This window comes from Chiloscyllium punctatum, chromosome 19 (genome assembly GCF_047496795.1).
Source record: "Chiloscyllium punctatum isolate Juve2018m chromosome 19, sChiPun1.3, whole genome shotgun sequence".
Taxonomy (NCBI): domain Eukaryota; kingdom Metazoa; phylum Chordata; class Chondrichthyes; order Orectolobiformes; family Hemiscylliidae; genus Chiloscyllium; species Chiloscyllium punctatum.
Window position 1 is genome coordinate 75,469,504 of NC_092757.1, and position 20,330 is coordinate 75,489,833.

Below are 20,330 nucleotides of genomic sequence, written 5' to 3' on the forward strand. Positions count from 1 at the left end.
AGAAAAACTGTCAGAGAACTAGCTTCAATGTATTCTTTAGGATACCAATTATTTATTTTGGTAATTTATCTTTTATCGGTCTACATAAATCATAATCCACCAAAACATACCGGAGCTGCTGCTTAAAGAAGTTACAGAACACATAACAATCAGATAAAAAATAAAATCTAAGATTATTGAGAATCTTGCATATTTCTACTTCAGAAAGGCATCAACTTGAGTCAAGTGATATTTAATATTCATACCATACAAATGGCCATCTTCAACATGTAAGTCAAAGAACTTTTCCTTGACATACAACAGAATTATCTTTGCTGAGCCACTCCCGTCAATTAATATCCTTGGATTATTGTTGAGACAAAATTTAAGTAATGAACGACATAAATACTGTGGCACCCTGCGCAAGCAAGAAGCTCAGTATTCGCAGGCAATCACATGACCTTGTTATTCCACAGCTTTCCTGCTAGCTGTAAGACAGAAGTCACGCATGTGATAGAATATGCACTACTTGCCTGGATGAGTACACCATCAGAAGCAATACTCTCCATATGACTGGCACATCATCCACCACCTTAAACATTCATTCCGTCCATCACTGGTACCATCGAAAGAGGCACTGAAGCAAATTACTAAAGCTTCTTTTAAATAACTTTCCAAACTTGCAGCCTTGACCACAAAGAACCAGGGCAGTCGACAGACAGGAATACCATTACCTGAAAATTCCCCACTGAACTCAGATATACTATCATTCCTTCACTGTTGCTGGGTCAAAGTCCTAGTATTCCCTACATAATAGTGCCGATGGCACACCCACACCATATGGAATGTAATTTAGCCAGTACCTTTGCAAGGCAAATTTTTTTTTGTTCACTCATGGAATGTGGGTTGTTGGTTGGCCAGCATTTGTTGCCCACCCCTGGTTCCCCTTGAGAAGGTTGTAATGCGGTGTCTACTTGAACCAGTGCAGCCCCGCCTTAGGATAGGCAATAAATTCTAATATACCAGCAATATCCATATTGCTCGAGTTAAAAAGAAACACAGATTCTGCCACTTAACAGATCTCTGCTTATGTTACTTACAATTGGGGAAAGGTTGCAGGAAACCACATGACCATTAACTTACCATTTATGGGAAAATATTAGAAGCTATTATTGAAGGTGTCATAACAGTATACTTAGAAAAAGTCAAGGTAATCAAGTAGATGGTCTTATGAAAGGGAAGTTACATTCAACTAATTTATTGGAGCTCTTTGAAGTAGCAGCATATTGTGGATGAAGGGGAACTAGTAGCTGTACTGTACTTTGATGTGATGCCTCATTAAATGTCTACTTGGATCAAAGGTTATTGCAGAATAAAAAAGCTCATGGCGAAGGGGGAAACATTGGCATTGATAGATTAGCAAGAAACACAGTAGACATAAATGGGTCTTTTTTTTGATGGGCAAGATGTGATGAATGGTAGGCTGCAGGGATCAGTGCTGGGACCTCAACTATTTACAATTCACATTTATTACTTGGATGAAGCGACGAAAGGTATGATTGTAAAATTTGTTGAAAACACAAAAGATGGGTAGGAAAATAAGCTATGAAGAGGATACAAGGAGATTTCGAAGAAATATCATTAATTTAAGTGATTAGCCAAAGATTAGAAAATGATGTATAATGTGAGAAAATATGAAATTACCTATTTTGGACAGGAAGAATAAAATAGAAACAACCTTATCTGAATGGTGAGAGATTGCATAGATCTAAGGTTTAGATGGATCTGAATGTCCTCTGTCATTAATCACAAACTAGTGTTCAGATACAGCAGGTAATAAGGAAAACTAATAGAATATTATCATTTATTGCAAAGGGAAAGGAATACAAAGTTGAGAGTGTTGTTGGAAAAGCACAGCAGGTCAGGCAGCATCTGAGGAGCAGGAAAATCTACGTTTCGGGCCGGAGTCCTTCATCAGGAAATACAGAAGCAGGGAGGTTATGCTTCAGGTACTAGTGGGACCAATATGGAGCTCAGTGTATAGCAATGGTCTCCTTATTCAAGGAAGGATTTACATCTGTAAGAAGCAGTTGTGTGAAGATTTACAAGATTAATATCTGAAATGGGCAGTGTCTGTCTTTTGAGGAATGGTTGGACAGGTTAGGCTTGTATCGACTGGAGTTGCATAAGGTTACTTGACTGAAACATAAAAGCCTGAGAGGGCATGACATGATTGATGTGGGAAGGGTATTCATTCTTATGGGGGATAATCTAGAAATAGGAATCATTGTTTAAAAATAATAGGTTGCCCAATTAAGGCAGGGTTGAAGAAAAATGTTTTCCTCAGAGTTGAATGTCTTTGGAACACTCTTCCTTCAAAAGATGGGGTAAGCAGAGTCTTTGAATATTTTTAAGGCAGTGGTGGATAAAATATGGATGAAATAGAGGAGTGGTGAAAGGGTATTGGGGGAAGGTGGCAACTTTCAAATTACAATCAGAGCAGCCATGATCTTATTAAATGGCAGAGCAGGCTCAAGGAACCAAATGGGTTTCTTCTGCTCTTCAGTTTTTCATCAATGATTAATTTTATCTTATTAACTTCAGGAATGATCTTCCACAAAACAGTAATATTGACCAACAGTATTTTATAACTTTGAGAAGCTAGAGCTTAAAATGATGAAAAAAAAAAGAAGTCTTACCTGGTTTTTCAACTGTGCAATTTCCCGTTTGCTGGGTGCATTATTCTTTAAGTGATCCAGCATTATTTGTGCATCAGCTAGAAGGGCTTTTGTCCGTCGAAGATCCTTACGCAGTCTCTTTTCAGTTTCAAAGTCTCGTTCACTAACCTAGTTTTTTAAAAAAAAACAAAAGCGAGCAAAATCCTAGGAAAAGTTTGCAAATAGAGATTTAAACTTCTTGCAGCACCCTAAAAATTAAAAACAACTAGCATCATCTAATTGTAAAACGGCCATGCTAATGTTCTGTTTTCAGCAATTTAATAATGAATACTCCTCAGAAATTATTGTTCTAAAAAGAACAAAGAAGCACAGCACAGGATCAGGCTCTTCAGCGTACCAAGACAATGCTGGCACGTGACGCCTTTCTAAGCTAAAAATCTTTTGTTTCTGCACGGTCTGTATCCCCCTATTCCTTGCCTATTTATCAAGATGCCTTTTAAATGTTGCTATTGCATCCACCTCCATTACCTCCTCTGGCAGCACATTCGAGGCACTTACCACCCTGTGTGTACAAAATCTTCTTCTCATATCTCCTTTAAACTTACCTCCGTTTACCTTAAACCAATACCACAAGTATTTGATATTACTATCCCGAGAAAAAGGCTCCAACTATCCATGCCTCTTATAATTTTGTGAACTTTTATTAAATTGCCCCTCATTCTTCGACATTCATGAAAACAAATCAAGTTTGTCTAATCTCTCCTCATAGGTAATGCCCTCCAAACGAGGCAAATCCTACTAAATAGTTTCTGTACCCTCTCCAAAGTTTGCACATCCTTCTTGTAGTGTAGCAAACAGAAATGTACACAATACTCCAAATGTGGCCTGACTAAAGTTCTAAATAGCTGCAAATGACTTGTCAAATTTTTAGATTAGTGACCCAAATGATGAAGGCAAGCATGCCATATCAACTTGTGTTGCCACTTTCAGGGAAGTGTGGACCTATACACCAAGGATCCTCTGCATGTTAACACTGCTAAAAGGTTCTGCCATTTACTGTATACTTCTTTCCTGCATTCGATCACCCAAAATGCATCACCTCACATTTATCCAAATTAAACTCCATCAGTCATTTCACCTCCCAAGTTTCCAGTCTATCTATATATCCTGCTTTATCCTCTAGCAATCCTCCTCACTATACATGGTTCCCCCAAACTTTTGTGTCGTATGCAAACTTACGCATCAGACAACCTACATTCTCTTCCAAATCATTTGTATATATGACAAAAAACAAGAGTCTCAACACTGATCACTGTGGAACACCGCTGGTCACAGATCTCCCATCTGAAATTTCCCTTCCACTATTGCTCTGTCTTCTATGACAGAGTTAGCTCTGTATCTACCTTACCAGCTCACTGAGGATCCCATGGGAATTCATATTTTGTAACTGTCGGCCATGAAGGACCTTGTCATGGCCTTGCTAAAGTCCATATAGACATCATTTACCACCCTGGTTTCATCAATCACCTTTGTCACTTCCTCAAGAAATTTAATCAAATTTGTGAGACACGGCCCTCCTTGCACAAAGCCATGCTGCCTATCGCTAATAAGTACATACGTTTTTCAAATGTAATTAAATCCTACAACTAAGAATCTTCTCCAATAACTTTCCTACCACTAATGTAAGGTTCATTGGCCAATAAATTCCCAGATTACCTCATGGTCTTCTTAAACAAAAGAACAATGTTGGCTATCGTCCAGTGGTCTGAGACTTTTCCTATGACTAAAGAGACGACAAAGGTTTTGTACAAGGTCCTGGCAATTTCCTCACCTGCCTCCCTCAGCATTCTGGGATAGATCCCATCAGGTCTTGCAGAATGTCTACCTTAATGCTTTTCAAAACATCCAATATCTCCCTCTTTTTAATAATGGCATGCCCTAGAATATCAACGCACCCCTCATCATACACCCTGTCCTTCTCCTTTGTGAACATTGATGTAAAATATTCATTAAGAACCTCACCAACTTCCTCCAGCTCCAGCATAAGTTCCCTCCTTTGTCCTTGGGTGGACCTATTCTTTCACGACCTCTTGTTCCTTATATATGCATAAAATAGCTTGGGATTTTTCTTAATCCAGTCTGCCAAGAGCATTTCATGGCCCCTTCCAATTCTTTGTTTGAATTTTTTTGTGTTCTTTGAAGGCTCTGTCTGTCTTCAGTTTCCTCAACTCGATATATACTTTTTTCTTTTTGACTAAGCTCTCAATTTCTCATCACCCAAGATTCCCAAATCTTGCCATGCTTTTCACACGAACATGTTGGCCCTGAACCCTAATCAACTGACTTTTAAAAGATTCCTGCATACCAGATATGCATTTACTCTCAAATAGCTGCTCCCAATCTACATTTCCCAGTTCTTGCCTAATATCGTGGTAGTTAGCCTTCCCCCAATTTAGCACTTTCACTAGGGGACTACACTTGTCCTTATCTATAACCCAAAACTTACAGAATTATGATCACTGTCCCCAAAATGCTCCCTCACTGAAATTCTGATCACCTGGTCAGGCTCATTCGCCAATATCAGGTCCAGCATGACTCCTTCCCTAGTTGGACTATTTATATGTTATTTCAAAAAATCTTCAGGATACATCGAACAAAATTTCTCCTCCATCCAAGCCCTGGCACTAAGCAAGTCCCAGTCAATATAGAGAAGCTAAAATCACCCAGCACAACAACCCTTGGTGTTTTACATTTTTCCATAATTAGTTAACATTTCTGTACCTCTATCATCCATAGGTTGTTGGAAGGCCTGTAGTATAATCCCAAAATGATTCCACCATTCCTATTCCTGAGCTCTACCTACATGGCCTCACCAGATAAGGCCTCAAAGGTGTCCTCCCTCAGTACAGCTGTGATGTTCTCCCTTATCAGTAATGCAACTTCCCCATCTCTTTTATACCCCTATCTCACCAGAAATATCTAAATCCCACAACATTAAGCTACCAATCTTGCCCCTCTCAACCAAGTCTCTGTAATAGCTACAACATCATTGTTATATGTATTAATCCAAGCCCTAAATTTGTCTGCCTTATTTGTCATACTGCTCGCATTAAAACAAGTACACCTCAGATTGCTAGCGCTATTGTATTCAGTAAACTCTCCCTATTTGTTCTTCATCTTACCCACACTCCAAGATCTCTTTGTTGAGCAACACTCCTTAGGACCTTATCATTAACTGCATAAGCACCTCACATTTATCTAAGTTAAACTCCACCTGCCCATTCGCTCATCTGATCAAGATCATGCTGTACTCTGAGGTAACCTTCTTCACTGTATACTACAACCTCCAGTTTTGGTGTCATCTGCAAACGTACTAACTATACCTCCTACGTTCACATCTAAATCATTTATATAAATGACAAAAGTAGTGGATCCAGCACCAATCCTTGTGACACACCACTGATCACAGGCATCCAGTCTGAAAAACAACCCTCCACCATCATCCTCTGTCTTCTACCTTTGAGCCAGTTCTGTATCCAATGGCTAGTTCTCCCTGTATTCCATGAGATCGAACCTTGCTAACCAGTCTACCATGAAGAACCTTGCTGAATGCCTTACTGAAGTCCATGTAGATCACGTCCACCACTCTACCCTAATCAATCCTCTTCAGTACTTCTTCAAAAAAAATCAGTTCAGGATCCAGCCCAATGTGAGACTAGTAGATAAACTTTAATCTATATTTGTGAACCTGACAGAAGAATGTTTTCCTGGAGCCTAGAGGAACAAAATGTGCCATTGTCACACTGGATCCTATCAAGATGGTTGCTTGATATTTCAGAAGTGCATATGTAGCCTATGCACAAGCCAGCCCTATTTATTTATTAGAGACAATAAAACTGCAGACGCTGGAATCCAAAGTAGACAGGCAGGAGGCTGGAAGAAGGGTTACACCAGAAACGTTGACTTCTCCACTTCCTGATGCTGCCTGGCTTACTGTGTTCTTCCAGCCTCCTGCCTGTCTATTTTATATTTTACCATGCAAGTCCAATTATGTGCAAACATTCAAAAGGGCCACACAATTTGGGATGGCATGGTGGCTCAGCGGTTAGCACTATTGCCTTACAGCGCCAGAGACCTGGGTTCAATTCCCGCCTTGGGCAACTGTCTGTGTGGAGTTTGCACATTCTCCCAGTGTCTGCGTGGGTTTCCTCTGGGTGCTTCGGTTCCTCCCACAGTCACAAAGATGTGCAGGTTAGGTGATTTGGCCATCCTGAATTGCCCGTAGTGTTAGGTGCATTAGTCAGGAGTAAACGTAGGGGAGGTTTGGGTAGGCTGTTCTTCGGAGAGTTGGCATGGACTTGTTGGGCCGAAGGGCCTGTTTCCACACTGTAGGGAATCTAAAAATCTAAAAAAAATTTAGAAGGTACATTTGATCCCATCCTCTGATGGATGGATTTGTCCTTCATCTGGTCCAGAGCCCATTTGGCTTACCTGTTATTGCACACTTCTGGAGCTGGTGATCTGCTCTGGTGTATTCTTTATTTGTTTTAAGGGAAATGGGCATTGCTAGCACAACATGTATTGTCTATCTTGAAACAGCCAAGAACTGAGTGGCTTGCTCAGTCACTTCAGAGACAGAGAGTCATAGTCATAGAAATGTACAGCATGGAAACAGACCCTTCAGTCCAACCAGTCCATGCCAACCAGATATCCCAACCCAATTTAGTCCCACCTGCCAGGACCCCGGCCCATATCCCTCCAAAACCTTCCTATTCATTTATCCATCCAAATGCCTCTTAAATGTTGCAATTGCTCTAGCCTCCACCACTTCCTCTGGCAGCTCATTCCAAACCTGTACCACCTTCTGTGTGAAAAAGTTGCCCCTTAGGTCTCTCTTATATCCTTCCCCCCTCACCCTAAACTTATGCCCTCTAGTTCTGGACTCCCCGACCCCAGGGTAAAGACTTTGCCTATTTACCCTATCCATGCCCCTCATTATTTTGTAAACTTCTGTAAGGTCACCCCTCAGCCTCAGACACTCCAGGAAAAAACAGCCCCAGCCTGTTTAGCCTCTCCCTATAGCTCAAACCCTCCAAACCATGGCAACATCTTTGTAAATCTTTTCTGAACCCTTTCAAGTTTCACAACATCTTGCTGATAGGGAAGGAGACCAGAACTGCACACAATATTCCAATAGTGGCCTAACCAATGTCCTGTACAGCCGCAACATGACCTCCCAACTCCTGTACTCAATACCCTGACCAACAAAGGAAAGCATACTAAACGCTGCCTTCACTATCCGATCTACCTGTGACTCCACTTTCAAGGAGCTATGAACCTGCACTCCAAGGTCTGTTTGTTCAGCAACACTCCCTAGGACCTTACCATTAAGTGTATAAGTCCTGCTATGATTTGCTTTCCCAAAATGCAGCACCTCTCATTTATCCGAATTAAACTCCACCTGCCACTTCTCAGCCCATTGTCAAGATCCTGTTGTAATCGGAGGTAACCCTCTTCGCCGTCCACTACAGCTCCAATTTTGGTGTCATCTGCAAACCTACTAACTGTAGCTCTTATGCTCGCATCCAAATCATTTATGTAAATGACAAAAAGTAGAGGACCCAGCACCGATCCTTGTGGCACTCCACTGGTCACAGGCCTCCAGTCTGAAAAACAACCCTCCATCACCACCCTTTGTCTTCTACCTTTGAGCGAATTCTGTATCCAAATGGCTAGTTCTCCCTGCATTTTCATGACTTGGGAGTGACATATAGGTCAGACCAAGTAAAGGATATCTGTGAACCAAATGGTATTTTGTAGCAATCGATATTTCTCATATCACAATGAAAAATCTAGCTTTATAGACCAGATTTATTAATTGAATTTAAATTTCAACAGTTATTGTGGTGGGTTGGGTTTGAACCCATGTCCCCAGAGGTTTAGCCTCAGCCAGTGATGTTACCATTACTCTAATATCCTCCCTAATACATTATTTCCCACCTTAACCCTATGACTCTATGGTGTTAAGATCCAGCTTTCAAAGTGGGCCTCTTGCTGGGACCGTTCAACAGTCAATTGTGTTTGGGAATGGAGTCTATTCCAGTACATATTCCAAGTCACTTACTTTCTTTAGAGTTGGACTACTTTTAAACACAAGAATGCATAGGAGGAGGAAGCTATTAGGGCCAACAGTCCACATTTGTGCTTATACACCAGAGGAACCAGTGAAGAGGTCTGTTAATGTTAATACCTTAACCAGCAAATATGAATATTGCTTTAGGTTATTCAAGAAATAAAAAGTCACAAAATTGCATCCAGTTGTTCAATTCTGAAAAGATATCATTTTTGCATCTTTTTCTAAGCATTACCTGCTCACTGACTGTAGACAATTTGTTCTCCAGATCTCTCTTCTCTCTCAGAATTTTCTGTTTCTCATCATATTCCTCTTCCAACTGCAGTTCAAATTGTTTTAACTGATAAAAGAAACATAAGCACAACAATATTAGAATTCAAGCTGTCATAGTTGATTTTTCAAGTAAACAAGTTGATTTTATTCAACTATTTAGAGGTATCTTTAATGTAAAGCAACACACACTGACACGGAGTTTAAATTCAAACACCTTCATGATCAGTTATCCAAATACCTGTATCTAATCTTTGTAAGATAGTGTTGTGTATAAAATGGACTTGCCCTTCACTTCAAAGCAGCATTTGGCAAAAGTGGCTATTAGGAGCCCTTGCAAAATTGGATTCAATGCAAATTGGGGGGAAAAGAAATCTCCCATTGGTTGGAGTCATACCTACAAAGGACGATGGTTATGGTTGTTAGAGGCTGACCAGCACATATCCACATCACTATTGGAGTTCCTTAACATAGTTCCCTTGGCCCAATCATCTGCTGTTTGCCTTACGATGAGATGTGCTGGAGGGCATCATCGACCACTTGGGAGGGGAAATTGCAGTCGATGAACCAGAGGCCATCTGGGTATGTTCTGTCGTGGAACTCGTCCTCCTGGGAGCAGATGTGGCAGAGGCGGAGGAATTGAGAATAAGGGATAGTGTTTATACACAGTGGGAGGGGTGGGAAGTGGTGTAGACCAGATAGTTGTAGGAGTCAGTGGGTTTGTTAAAGACGTCAGTGTTGAGTTGGTCACCGTTAATGGAGATGGAGAGGTCCAGGAAGGGGAGGGAGGTGTCGGAGATGGTCCAGGTGAACTTAAGGTCGGGGTGGAATGTGTTGGTGAAGTTCATGACCTGTTCAGTCTCCTTGTGGGAGCAGTCATCAACGTTGCGGAGGAAAAGGTGTGGAATGGTGCTGGTGTAACTGCGAAAGATGGACTGTCCCACGTAAAAGCCAAAGAAACAGGCATAGCTGAGGCCCGTATGGATGCCCATGGTTACCCTTTTCATCTGGAGGAAGTGGGAGGATTCAAAGGAGAAATTGAGGGGGAGAACCAGCTCAGCCAAACAAATGTGTGTGTGTCAGTGGAGAGGTACTGGTGGGGACGACAGGAGAAGTAGAAACTGAGTGCTTGGAGGCCCTCGCCATGGCAGATAGAGGTGTTTCGGTACTGGGTGTCCATGGTGAAGATGAGGCGTTGAGGGCCGGGGGAAATGCAAGTCTTGGAGGACATGGGTAGTGTCCCTATCGTATGTGGGGAGTTCCTGGACCGGAGGGATAGGACAGTACAAGGCACGTGGAGATGAATTCAGGGGGGCAGGAACAGGCTTAGACAATAGGCTGGGACATTCAGATTTGTTTGAATCTTTGGTAGGAAATAGTACCGGACAGTTCAGGGTTCCCGAACGAGGTTGGAAGCTGTGGGTGGGAGATCCACTGAGGTGATGAGGTTGTAAATGGTCTAGGAAATTATATTGAATCTTTGGTAGGAGGTAGAATATGGTCCAAGTGGTTCAAACCTTTTAACAGCATATTCAGGACTTCATTCCAGATCTGGTACTTTACGCAAAGACATATTACTTCATTAGATGCATGAATGAAACAAGGTAAACAGCTGTGAAAGTAGGAGATCAGACTTAACATAAGAATGTAAAATGATAAGTAATCAAATGCAAGGGTGTTAGCAAAAGGAGAAGTTCAGTGAGTTAATAGCTCGCGCAAAACAATTTCACAGAAAAGGTAGACAGATGAAGGGATGAATTTTTAAAACCAAGGTGAAGAGAGTATAAAATAAATATAATCCTCAGGTTAAAAAGTGGGTGAAAACTAAATTCCTTGTTTGTACAGATATTGTCTGTAATAACTATAATAATAGACACTGTAATGACATAAAGGAATGTTATCGATTCAGTACATTTGAAATGGGTAGAAGATACAATTTAACATGGCGAAGTGTAAAGCGAATATTTTTAAGAGAACTGAGATCTCAGGGCTGCAATATATCTTTTCTTAAAATGTCAGTGAAAGTAAATAAAGATAATAGAAAGGTCAACTGCAAATGAGGATTTTAAACGAACGGTTACAAAAACAAAGAATAAGCTCTAATTCTGTATTGAACATTACTTTAACTGTAGCTAAGGCACTGTGTAGCTTTGGGCACTCTTTATGGAAAGGATGTTAGAGGCATTCAGAAATGTATTATACATTCACCTGAATGCTAGGGATAATGAACCTGTGCTGTACAAGACGTGTATTTACAAGAGCAGAAAAGGCTCGAGGTTTTTAGAAATGGCAGTTTTAAAATAAAAACACAATGGTAAAGTACAAGGTTAAGTACATTGGTCTCGAGAGTTATTCAACTTAAAATTTGGCTAAGAACTCGAAAAATTGGTTTACAGAAAGGTTTGTTGGAACATGGAATTCGTCGTTAACGGCAGTTGTTGTGGCAGAACCACAAAGTAATTTAAAGAGAAGTTACTTGTTTTTTAAATTCTTTCACGGAATATGGTTGACATGGACAAAGCCAGAATCTGTTGCCCATCTCCAATTGGCCTTGGACTGAGTAGCTTGCTAAGCCATTTTGGAGGGTGAGCGAAAATCAGCCACATTGCTGTGGACCTGGAGACAAGTGTAGGCCAGACTGGGTAAGGATGGCTGATTTCCTTCCCTAAAGGATGTTTGGCAACTGTTGATGATAGTTGCCACCCTTACTGTGACTAGCTTTGAATTCCAGATTTATTATTAGATTTTAAATCTCACCAATTGCCATACAGGAATTAGAATCCAAGTTCCACAGCGTTAGTTGAGCCTCTGGATTACTTGTTCAGATAAATTACTTTCGCACCACCAACTTCCTGGATATTTTAACCAGAGGATATTTGAAAACAATGGGATTAGATTTGGAATTTCCAACTGAGTTTGCAGAGATGTAATGTGCTAAATTGGCTACTTGTACATCAGTGCTGTCCAATATCCTTTTGATTTTCGACGCAGGTGAAACAACCAAAGACATGCAGTGGATTGGCTCTAAAAATGCTGGCATCAATTCACTGCATTACAATTACATTATACAATTCAGATCATTTCTCTTATTCTCCTCTCCCGTAATTGACCATGGCTTTGCTTGGTAAAGTGCTCGACTAGCAAGCCCAGGAGCTGACACTAACCTAACAAACACTAAGCAATTTGCATAAGGGCTTTAGGGATTTTATCATCAAATGATCTTGTGCCCAGTTTACCAAATAATACAATGTGATGGAAGAAGTTGCTGGAGGTTAGAGAATTAGTCAATCAATATGAACTAATTTCTGAGAAGAATCAATAAATCAAGCAAGTTCTGCTGTGAAAATCATTAGGCTTTCTCAATTTATGTGTAAGCTAAATAACGGATGTTCACAAAAGGCAGTATTTTGAGAATTTGTCTGAATCTGAGTAAGGAGTAATAAACTGACAATATGAATTTCATGCAAATAAAAGTGAGATTCAAACTAAAATATTTCTGCTTATAAAGTAATTGAACAGTATCTTGACCTGCGTAGAAATAACGACCATAGAAAGAATTTGTTTTGAACACTAGTTAGATCGTTGTAAAATGAAACAAAATATTACAAAAGCCTCTATTAGCATAGAGTAATAAAATAATACAGTATGGAAAGAGACCCTTCAGTACAATTTGTCCATGCCAACTAAGTTTTCCAAACTAAGCTAGCTCCATTTGCCTGCATTTGGTCCTGCTACCTGAACTGCTGTGCTCTTCCAGCACCACTAATCCAGAATTTGGTCCATATCCGTCTAAACCTTTTCTATTCATATAGATGTGCAAATGTCTTTTCATTGTTGTAACTGTATCTCCGTCTATCAGTTCCTCTGGCAGTTCACTCCACATATGAACCACCCTCAGGTACCTTTTAAATCTTTCTCTTCTCACTTTAAAATTATACCTTCTAGTTTTGAGCTCCTGGGATAGAACACTGCACAATTATTCCAAAAAATGCTAAATTCCATTCAGTAGCTCATTAAAAACTGCAACAAAATAAAATTTTGTGTGACTTCACCAGACGTTAACACTAGCAATTCTTGTCAGTAAGACTATAAAATATAGGTGCAGAATTAGGCCATTCAGCCCATTGAGTTTTATCAGCTGTAATCAAATGGCAGAGATATTTTTCAATCTCATTTTCCTGGCTTCTCCTCATAACCGCTGATTCCCTTACTCATCAGGAATCTATATATTTTCATCTCAAATTCGCTCAATGACTTGGCCTCAAAGACCTTCTGTGGCAATGGGCTCCCCAGATTCAACACCCTCTGAGCAAAGAAATTCCTCCTCATCTCAGTTCTGAAGGATCATTTCTTCATACTCTGAAGCTGTACCCTTAGTTCCTAGTCTCTCCTACTAAGGAAGCTAGGGATAGAATCTGTGTGATATCTTTAAAAGTGTCCCTATTACAGAGGTGGTGGTGTCTTAAAATGCATAAAGGTGTATTCCAGGATGTTGTGGGAAGCTGTGGAAGTGATTGCTGCACCCCTCGCTGATATATTTTTATCATTAGTAGCAATGGGCTAGGTGCTGGAAGATGAGAGGTTAATGTGGTGCTTTATTTCAGAAGGGTGGTAAGGAAAAGCCAGAGAACTATAGACAGGTGAGTCTGACATCAGTGGTGAGCAAGATGTTGAAGGAGATTCTAAAAGACAGGATTTACATGTATTTGGAAAGGCAAAGACTGATTACTGATAGTCAACATGGCTTTGTGCATGGGAAATAGCGTCTCACTAACTTGATTGAGTTTAAATAAGTGGCAAAGAAGATTGATGAAGGCAGAGTGGTGGATATTGTCTCTATGGACTTCAAGGCATTCAACTAGGTCCATCATGGTAGACTGGTTAGTAAGGGTTAGATCACATTGAATCCAGGGAGAGCTAGCCACTTGAATATAAAATTGGCTTGAAGGTAGGAGTCAGAGGATGGTGGAAGAGGGTTAGTTTTTGGACTGGAGGCCTGTGACTAGCAGTGTGTCACAAGAATCAGCATTGGGTCCACTGCTTCTTGCCCTTTTATATAAATGATTTGGATGTGAATTTCAGAGGAATGGATACTAAGTTTGCAGATCAACTTCCCTAGTACCTTTTCCTTAGTCATGGTCACTATAGTCACTTCGGAGTCCTGACTCTCTTGAGTTACTGGTATGCGACTGGTGTTTTCTACTATGATGTATGATGCCAAGCGTCTAATCAGTTCCTCTGCCATTTGTTTGTTTCCCATTACTACTTCTGCAGCCTCATTTTCCAATTTTCCAAGCCCATTCTTGCCTTTTGCATATCAAAAAAACTCTTTCTTTTTATTACTACCTATCTTACTCTCATATTTAATCTTTTCCCTACACTTATTGCTTTTTTAGTTGTCCCCTGCTGGTTGTTAAAGGCTATCATCCTAGTAATTTCACCACAACGTATGTTTTCTCTTTTGCATTTATGCTGCCCTTGACTTCCTTTATCAGCCACGGTTGCCCTGTCCTCCCCTTAGAATGTTTCATTTTCCTTGGGATAAATTACTGCTGTGCCTCCTGAATTATCTGTAGAAACCCATGCCATTCCTGCTCCAACATTTTCCCTGCTAGGCTCCATTCTAATAAACTCTGGCAAGCTCCTCCTTCATGTCTCGGTGGTCATCCTTACTCAATTGTAATACCATTACATCTGATTCATGCTTCTTACTCTCAAACTGCAGGGTGAATTCTATCACATTCTGGCTAGGGGTTCCTATACCTTAAGCTCTCTATTCAAGTCATTATGAGGTAATGCGATCCCATGACACATCACTAAACCCAGAATTGCCTGTTCTCCAGCCTCTACCACACAAGGCTGTTCAAAAAAAAAATTATTTAAAAAAAAATCCCTTTTCTTGGGATCCTCTAGCAATGTGATTGTCCCAGTCCACCTGCAGATTGAAATTCACCATGAGTATTGTAATACTGCCTTTCTTAAATGCTTTCTCTATTGCCGGATTTATTTTCTGTCCCACATCTTGACTATTGCTAGGAGGCCTGTAAGAACTCTCAAAATAATGTGTTTCCCTTTGTGGTTCCTCAACTCTATCCACACAGATTCTATGCCTTCCAACCCTATATCACTTCTAGCTATCAATTTAGTTTTATTTCTTATTATGAAGGTAACTCTACACTCTATGCCCATCTGCCTGCCCTTTTGATTGGGAACTAAATGTTCAAGGAAATGTGCCCTATCTTGATCACACCTGCTAATTTCAATCTGCACTACAAGCCCATTTACCTTGTTTTATTCAAGGGAGAACCATCGAACACACCAAAAGGAGTGATTTGATCCAAACGTTGATCTATTTGGATCAGCATCAACTGGGTGATTGATGCATGTGAGCAGCTGGGTATAACACTATGCCATACCAATCTGCAACTCTTCAACCTCTAGAGGTTGAATAGGCTGGGACATGTTGTCCTGGAGTGTCAGAGGCTGAGGGGTGACCTTATAAAGGTTTATAAATTCACCAAAGGCATGGCTAGCATGAATAGCAAAGGTATTTGGGAATCCAAAGCTAGACCGCATAGGTTTAAGGTGAGAGGGGAAAGATTTAAAAGCAACCTGACAGGCAACTTTTTCACACAAAGGGTGGTGCTTGTATGGAATGATTTGTCAGAGGTGGTGGTGGGAGCAAGTACAATTACAACATTTAGAAGGCATCTGGATGGGTACATGAAAAGGAAGGGTTTACAGGGATATAGGTCAAATAGTAGCAAATGAGACTAGATCTGTTTGGGATATCTGGCTGGCACAGAAGAGTTGGACTGAAGGGAGTTTCCATTCTGCATAACTCTGATTCTATTTACATACAAAACTCATAGTCCCGTGTTGACTGTGTTCCTTTATCTGCTGTGTCTGAAGTTACACTCTTCTGTCCTATTACTTGTTCAGGAACCTTCAAATACCTTCTGCTGACCCTCCCCCCACTTTTAACGTTTGAAGTCCTTGTGACCTCGACTTATGCCATCAGTTCCTTTAGGAGAAGGGGAGGACTGCAGATGCCGGAGATCAGAGTAGAGAATGTATTGTTGGAAAAGCACAGCAGGTCAGACAGTATCCTAGAAGCAGGAGAATGTTTCACATAAGTCCTACATTAGGAATGAGGCTTGTGGGTCAGTGCTGAGAGATAAATGGGAGGGGGGGGGGGGGGGGGGGGGAGAAGAGGTAGCTGGGAAAGCAATAGGTGGACGAAGGTGAGGGAGAAGATGATAGGGCAGATGGGGAGTTGAAGTGTTCAGCCATGAGCGGTGGGGTTGGTGGGTGCAGGCGTCCCAGAGATGTTCTCTGAAACGATCCTCTAGAGGAGACCACACCGGGTTCAATGGATGCAGTAGATAACATTGGTAGAGGTACAGTTGAATTTCTGACGGATGTGGAAGGACCCCTTGGGTGAGGGGAGTGGTCTCGGCACAGGTTTTGCGCTTCCTGTCGTGGCAGAGAAAGGTGCCAGGAGTGGGGTGTGGGCTGGTGGGGGATGTGGACCTGACGAGGGAGTTGTGTAGGGAATTGTCTTTTCGGAAAGCTGACAGGGGTGGGGAGGGAAATATATCTCTTGCGGTGGGGTCCATTTGGAGGTGGCAGAGGATGATGCGTTCTATGCAGAGGTTGGGGGAGTGGAAGTTGAGGACCGGGGAGGGGTTTTTGTCCTTGTTGCGTTAGGAGGGATGGTGTTTAAGGGCGGTGGCGCTTGAAGTGGAGGAGATGCGCTGGAGGAACGCATCGTCAACCACTTGGGAAGGGAAGTTGCAATCGTGGAAGGAGGTAGCCATCTGGGACTTTGAGGTGGAATTGGTCATCCTGGGAACAGATCGAGTGGAGGTGGAGAAATTGGAATTAAGGGATGGCGTTTTTCTTGACCCACCAGTTCCTCTGCCATATTCTGAATGCTTCACGCATTATGATACAAAGCCTTTAAGTCTGTTAGATCACTGAGTTTCCCTAGACCTTTATTGTCATTGGTTCAATATGTCACTCACTCATTCAGTCCCTTCCTTTTATCTCGTAGTAACTGGTGATCTTACCTTTTCCTTTACCTTTGATTTTTCAATTTTCCATGCAGCTGACTCCCCTACCCCAACTATTTAGTTTAAAGTGCTATTGATAGCACTGGTTGTTCTGAGGTTCACCAGGTCTTTAGTCTCAGCAAAATTCAAGTGGTGCCATCTTATCGAAACAGCGCCCTCTTTCCAGAATACTGATGCCAATGTCCAGTGAATTTAACCCTTTTTCACCCACACCAATCTTTCAGCCATGCATTTACTTCTAATCTTGTAGACCCTGTGCCAATTAATTCATTGCTCAGATATTAATCTGGAGGTTATCATCTTTCTGATTCTGATTTTTAGTTAAGCCCCTGGCTGCTCTTATTCTTGCAGTAGAACCCATTTCCTCTTTCCACCAATAAGCATTGGTATCTACGTGGACCAAGCCAACTGGATCTTTTCCCTCCCACTCCAAGCTCTGTACAACCCAGCCTTCAAGACTCTCAATCCTGGCCACAGAAAACATGTCAATTACCCTGACTATACTGTCCCCGAATACAACATTTCTCTTTTATTCCCCCCCTCTTGACTGGCTCCTTGTATCATAATGCTATGATCAGTTTGTTCATCCTTCTGACAGCCCCCTGTTCTCATCCACACAGGGAATAAAAGTCTCAAACCTACTAGTCTAACTTAAGGCGGGACGCTCTTTTAGCACTATCTGCTGGATCTCTGAATAAACCAAGTTGTTCACGATTGACAGATTTGGTCCATTTATCGGAGTAGAGATATGCTGGCATTACAGTCAGACTAGAGAAGCTTCAGACCAGAGAAGTTGACTCTAAGTATGGAGAGATTTTCTTCTGAAGTCAGGTTGGGTAATTTGGATCTGTACTGGTTGGAGTGAAGAAGAATGAGAGGTGATCTTATTGCAACACACAAGATTCATAGGGAACTGAACAGGGCAGATGCAGTAAACTTGTTTCCCCTTGTTGGATAATCCAGAACCAGAAGGCATAATTTCAGAATGAGGATTCGCCCATTTAAGGCGGAATTGTGAAAGAATTTGTTCTCATGGGGTAGTGAATCAGTGGAACTTTTTTTTAATTGCAAGAGAGCTGTTGGGTTTGGGTAATGCGTATTGCAAGGCTGAGAGAGGCAGATTTTTAAATAAAAGGGCAAAGATTATGTGGATAAAGCAGGAAAATGGAGTTCATGATTATCATGATCTCATTGAATGTTAAAGCAAACTCAATGGGCCAAATAGCCTACTTTTGTTTCTATGTCTCAATCTTATGGTAACTACAATAATGTTTGCCACAGATGACAAGAAATAGCAATATTGCTGTCTTAACCAATAGAATTATTTATGGCAATCTTCAAAATTAATAGTTCATATCAGGGAAAAAATACCTTTACAATGGTGCTTCTTCCTTACAATCCAAAATCACAACAGTACAATGAATTTTACCTAGAAAGCCTAAATAACAGGTGATAGCATTCCAAACATAATATCTGTATAGTGATTAGGACTTTGGGAAGGTGTGTATCTTGAATCAGTCCAAAAATCTGAAAAGGTGGATAAGTTAGAATATTCCATGGAACGTAATTCACCCAAAACCCATCTTAAATAATAGGAATACAGAGGAAGATGTGAAGTAGTAAATTCCATGTATCACATAGTTTGTCAGTATTGCAAGGTGCCATATATTGACAAATGACCACCTGTTTAATTTTATTTCGGGTAACAGGCATCTAACGGAATTTAACCTATTTTATTATAGCCTAAATCTACCAAAAGTTCTAAGTGGTCCAGCGACTAGCTAACTGAGGAAGTATTGTTTTCTCCTGTTCCCTTTTACTCCAGGATGATTTGAATAGTAAAGTATATTCTCTGAGCTAGGAACAACATGGTGAAGTTTATGCACATCAGATGCAGTGTGTCTGAGTGACATGACTCCTGTGTTAGAACCCCAGCTATTCACAATGTACATTAATAATTTGGATAAGGGAACAAAATGTAATATGCAAAGTTTGTGGGTGATATCAAGTTGGGTGGGAGGATGAACTGTGATGAGGATGCAGGGGTCCTCCAGCATGATCTGGACAGGTTGGGTGAGTGGACAAATCAACGGCAGATGCAGTATAATTTGGATATGTGGAAGGTTACTCACTTTGGAAGCAAAAACAAGAAGGCAGATTACTACCTGAATGGCTGTAAATTGGGGGAGAACTGTGCAGTAGGACCTGGGTGTCCTTGAGCACCTGTCACTGAAGGTAAGCATGCAGATGCAGCAGGCCATAAAGAAGGCAAATGGTATGTTGGCCTACATTGCGAGAAGTTTCAAGTACAGGTGCAGGGATGTGTTGTTGCAGTTATACAGGGCCTTGGTGAGGCTACATTTTGAATATTGTGTGCAGTTTTGGTCTCCTTTTCTGAGAAAGGATGCTCTTGCACTTGAGGGAGTACAGTGAAGGTTTACCAGGCTGATTCCAGGGATGGTGTGACTGATGTAGGAGGAGATATTGAATAGGTTAGGATAGTTTTCACTGGAGTTCAGATGAGTCAGGGGGATCTCAAAGACTTATAAAATTCTAACAGGACTACAAAGGGTAGATACAGGGAGGATGTTCCCAATGATGGGTGCGTCCAGAACCAGGGATCATAGTCTGAGGATTCGGGTTGGGTCATTTAGGAAGGAGATGAGAAGACACTTCTTCACCCAAAGAGTGAAGAGCCTGTGGAATTTATTACCACAGGAAGTTGATGCCAATGGCAAAACATTAAACGTATTCTAGAGGTGGCTACATATAGAACTTGGGACAAATGGGATCCAAGGTTATGGGGAGAAACCAGGATTAGGCTATTGATCAGCCATGATCATGATAATAGCTTCCTCCTGGTCCTAGGTTTCTATGTTTCAACCTCCACCCAGTCAAGTCCCCTCAGGATCGAATATGTTTCAATCAAGTCAATTCTGACTCTTCTAAACTGCAGAAGATACAGGCCTATCTTTCCTCATAAGGCAATCCACTCATTCCAGATAGTATTCCAGTAAACTTTCTCAAAGCAGCTTCTAAATGCATAATGATTGCTTGCATAGAGCTTGCTAACTAGTTATGTGCACAATTTTAGGACTTATGGTCACCAAGCTGTTAAGGAGTTACCTTAATTAGCATGGAAGAAGCTGTACGTTAAGCTGTTACAACTTCATGATGCAACCAAAATCTCCCTCT

General features: G+C 41.1%; 1 protein-coding gene across 20 annotated transcripts in view; it reads right to left on the minus strand.

Moving 5' to 3' along the window:
* myo18ab (myosin XVIIIA b) overlaps positions 1-20,330 on the minus strand; it is a 289,512-nt gene that overhangs the window by 45,172 nt on the left and 224,010 nt on the right. For all 20 annotated transcript variants that reach the window (XM_072589711.1, XM_072589710.1, XM_072589709.1 and 17 more), the window contains 2 exons: positions 9,026-9,130; positions 2,679-2,825 (listed from right to left, as the gene is read on the minus strand). In XM_072589711.1, coding sequence (XP_072445812.1) covers positions 2,679-2,825; positions 9,026-9,130 — 252 coding nt within the window. The remainder of the gene's footprint in view (positions 1-2,678; positions 2,826-9,025; positions 9,131-20,330) is intronic.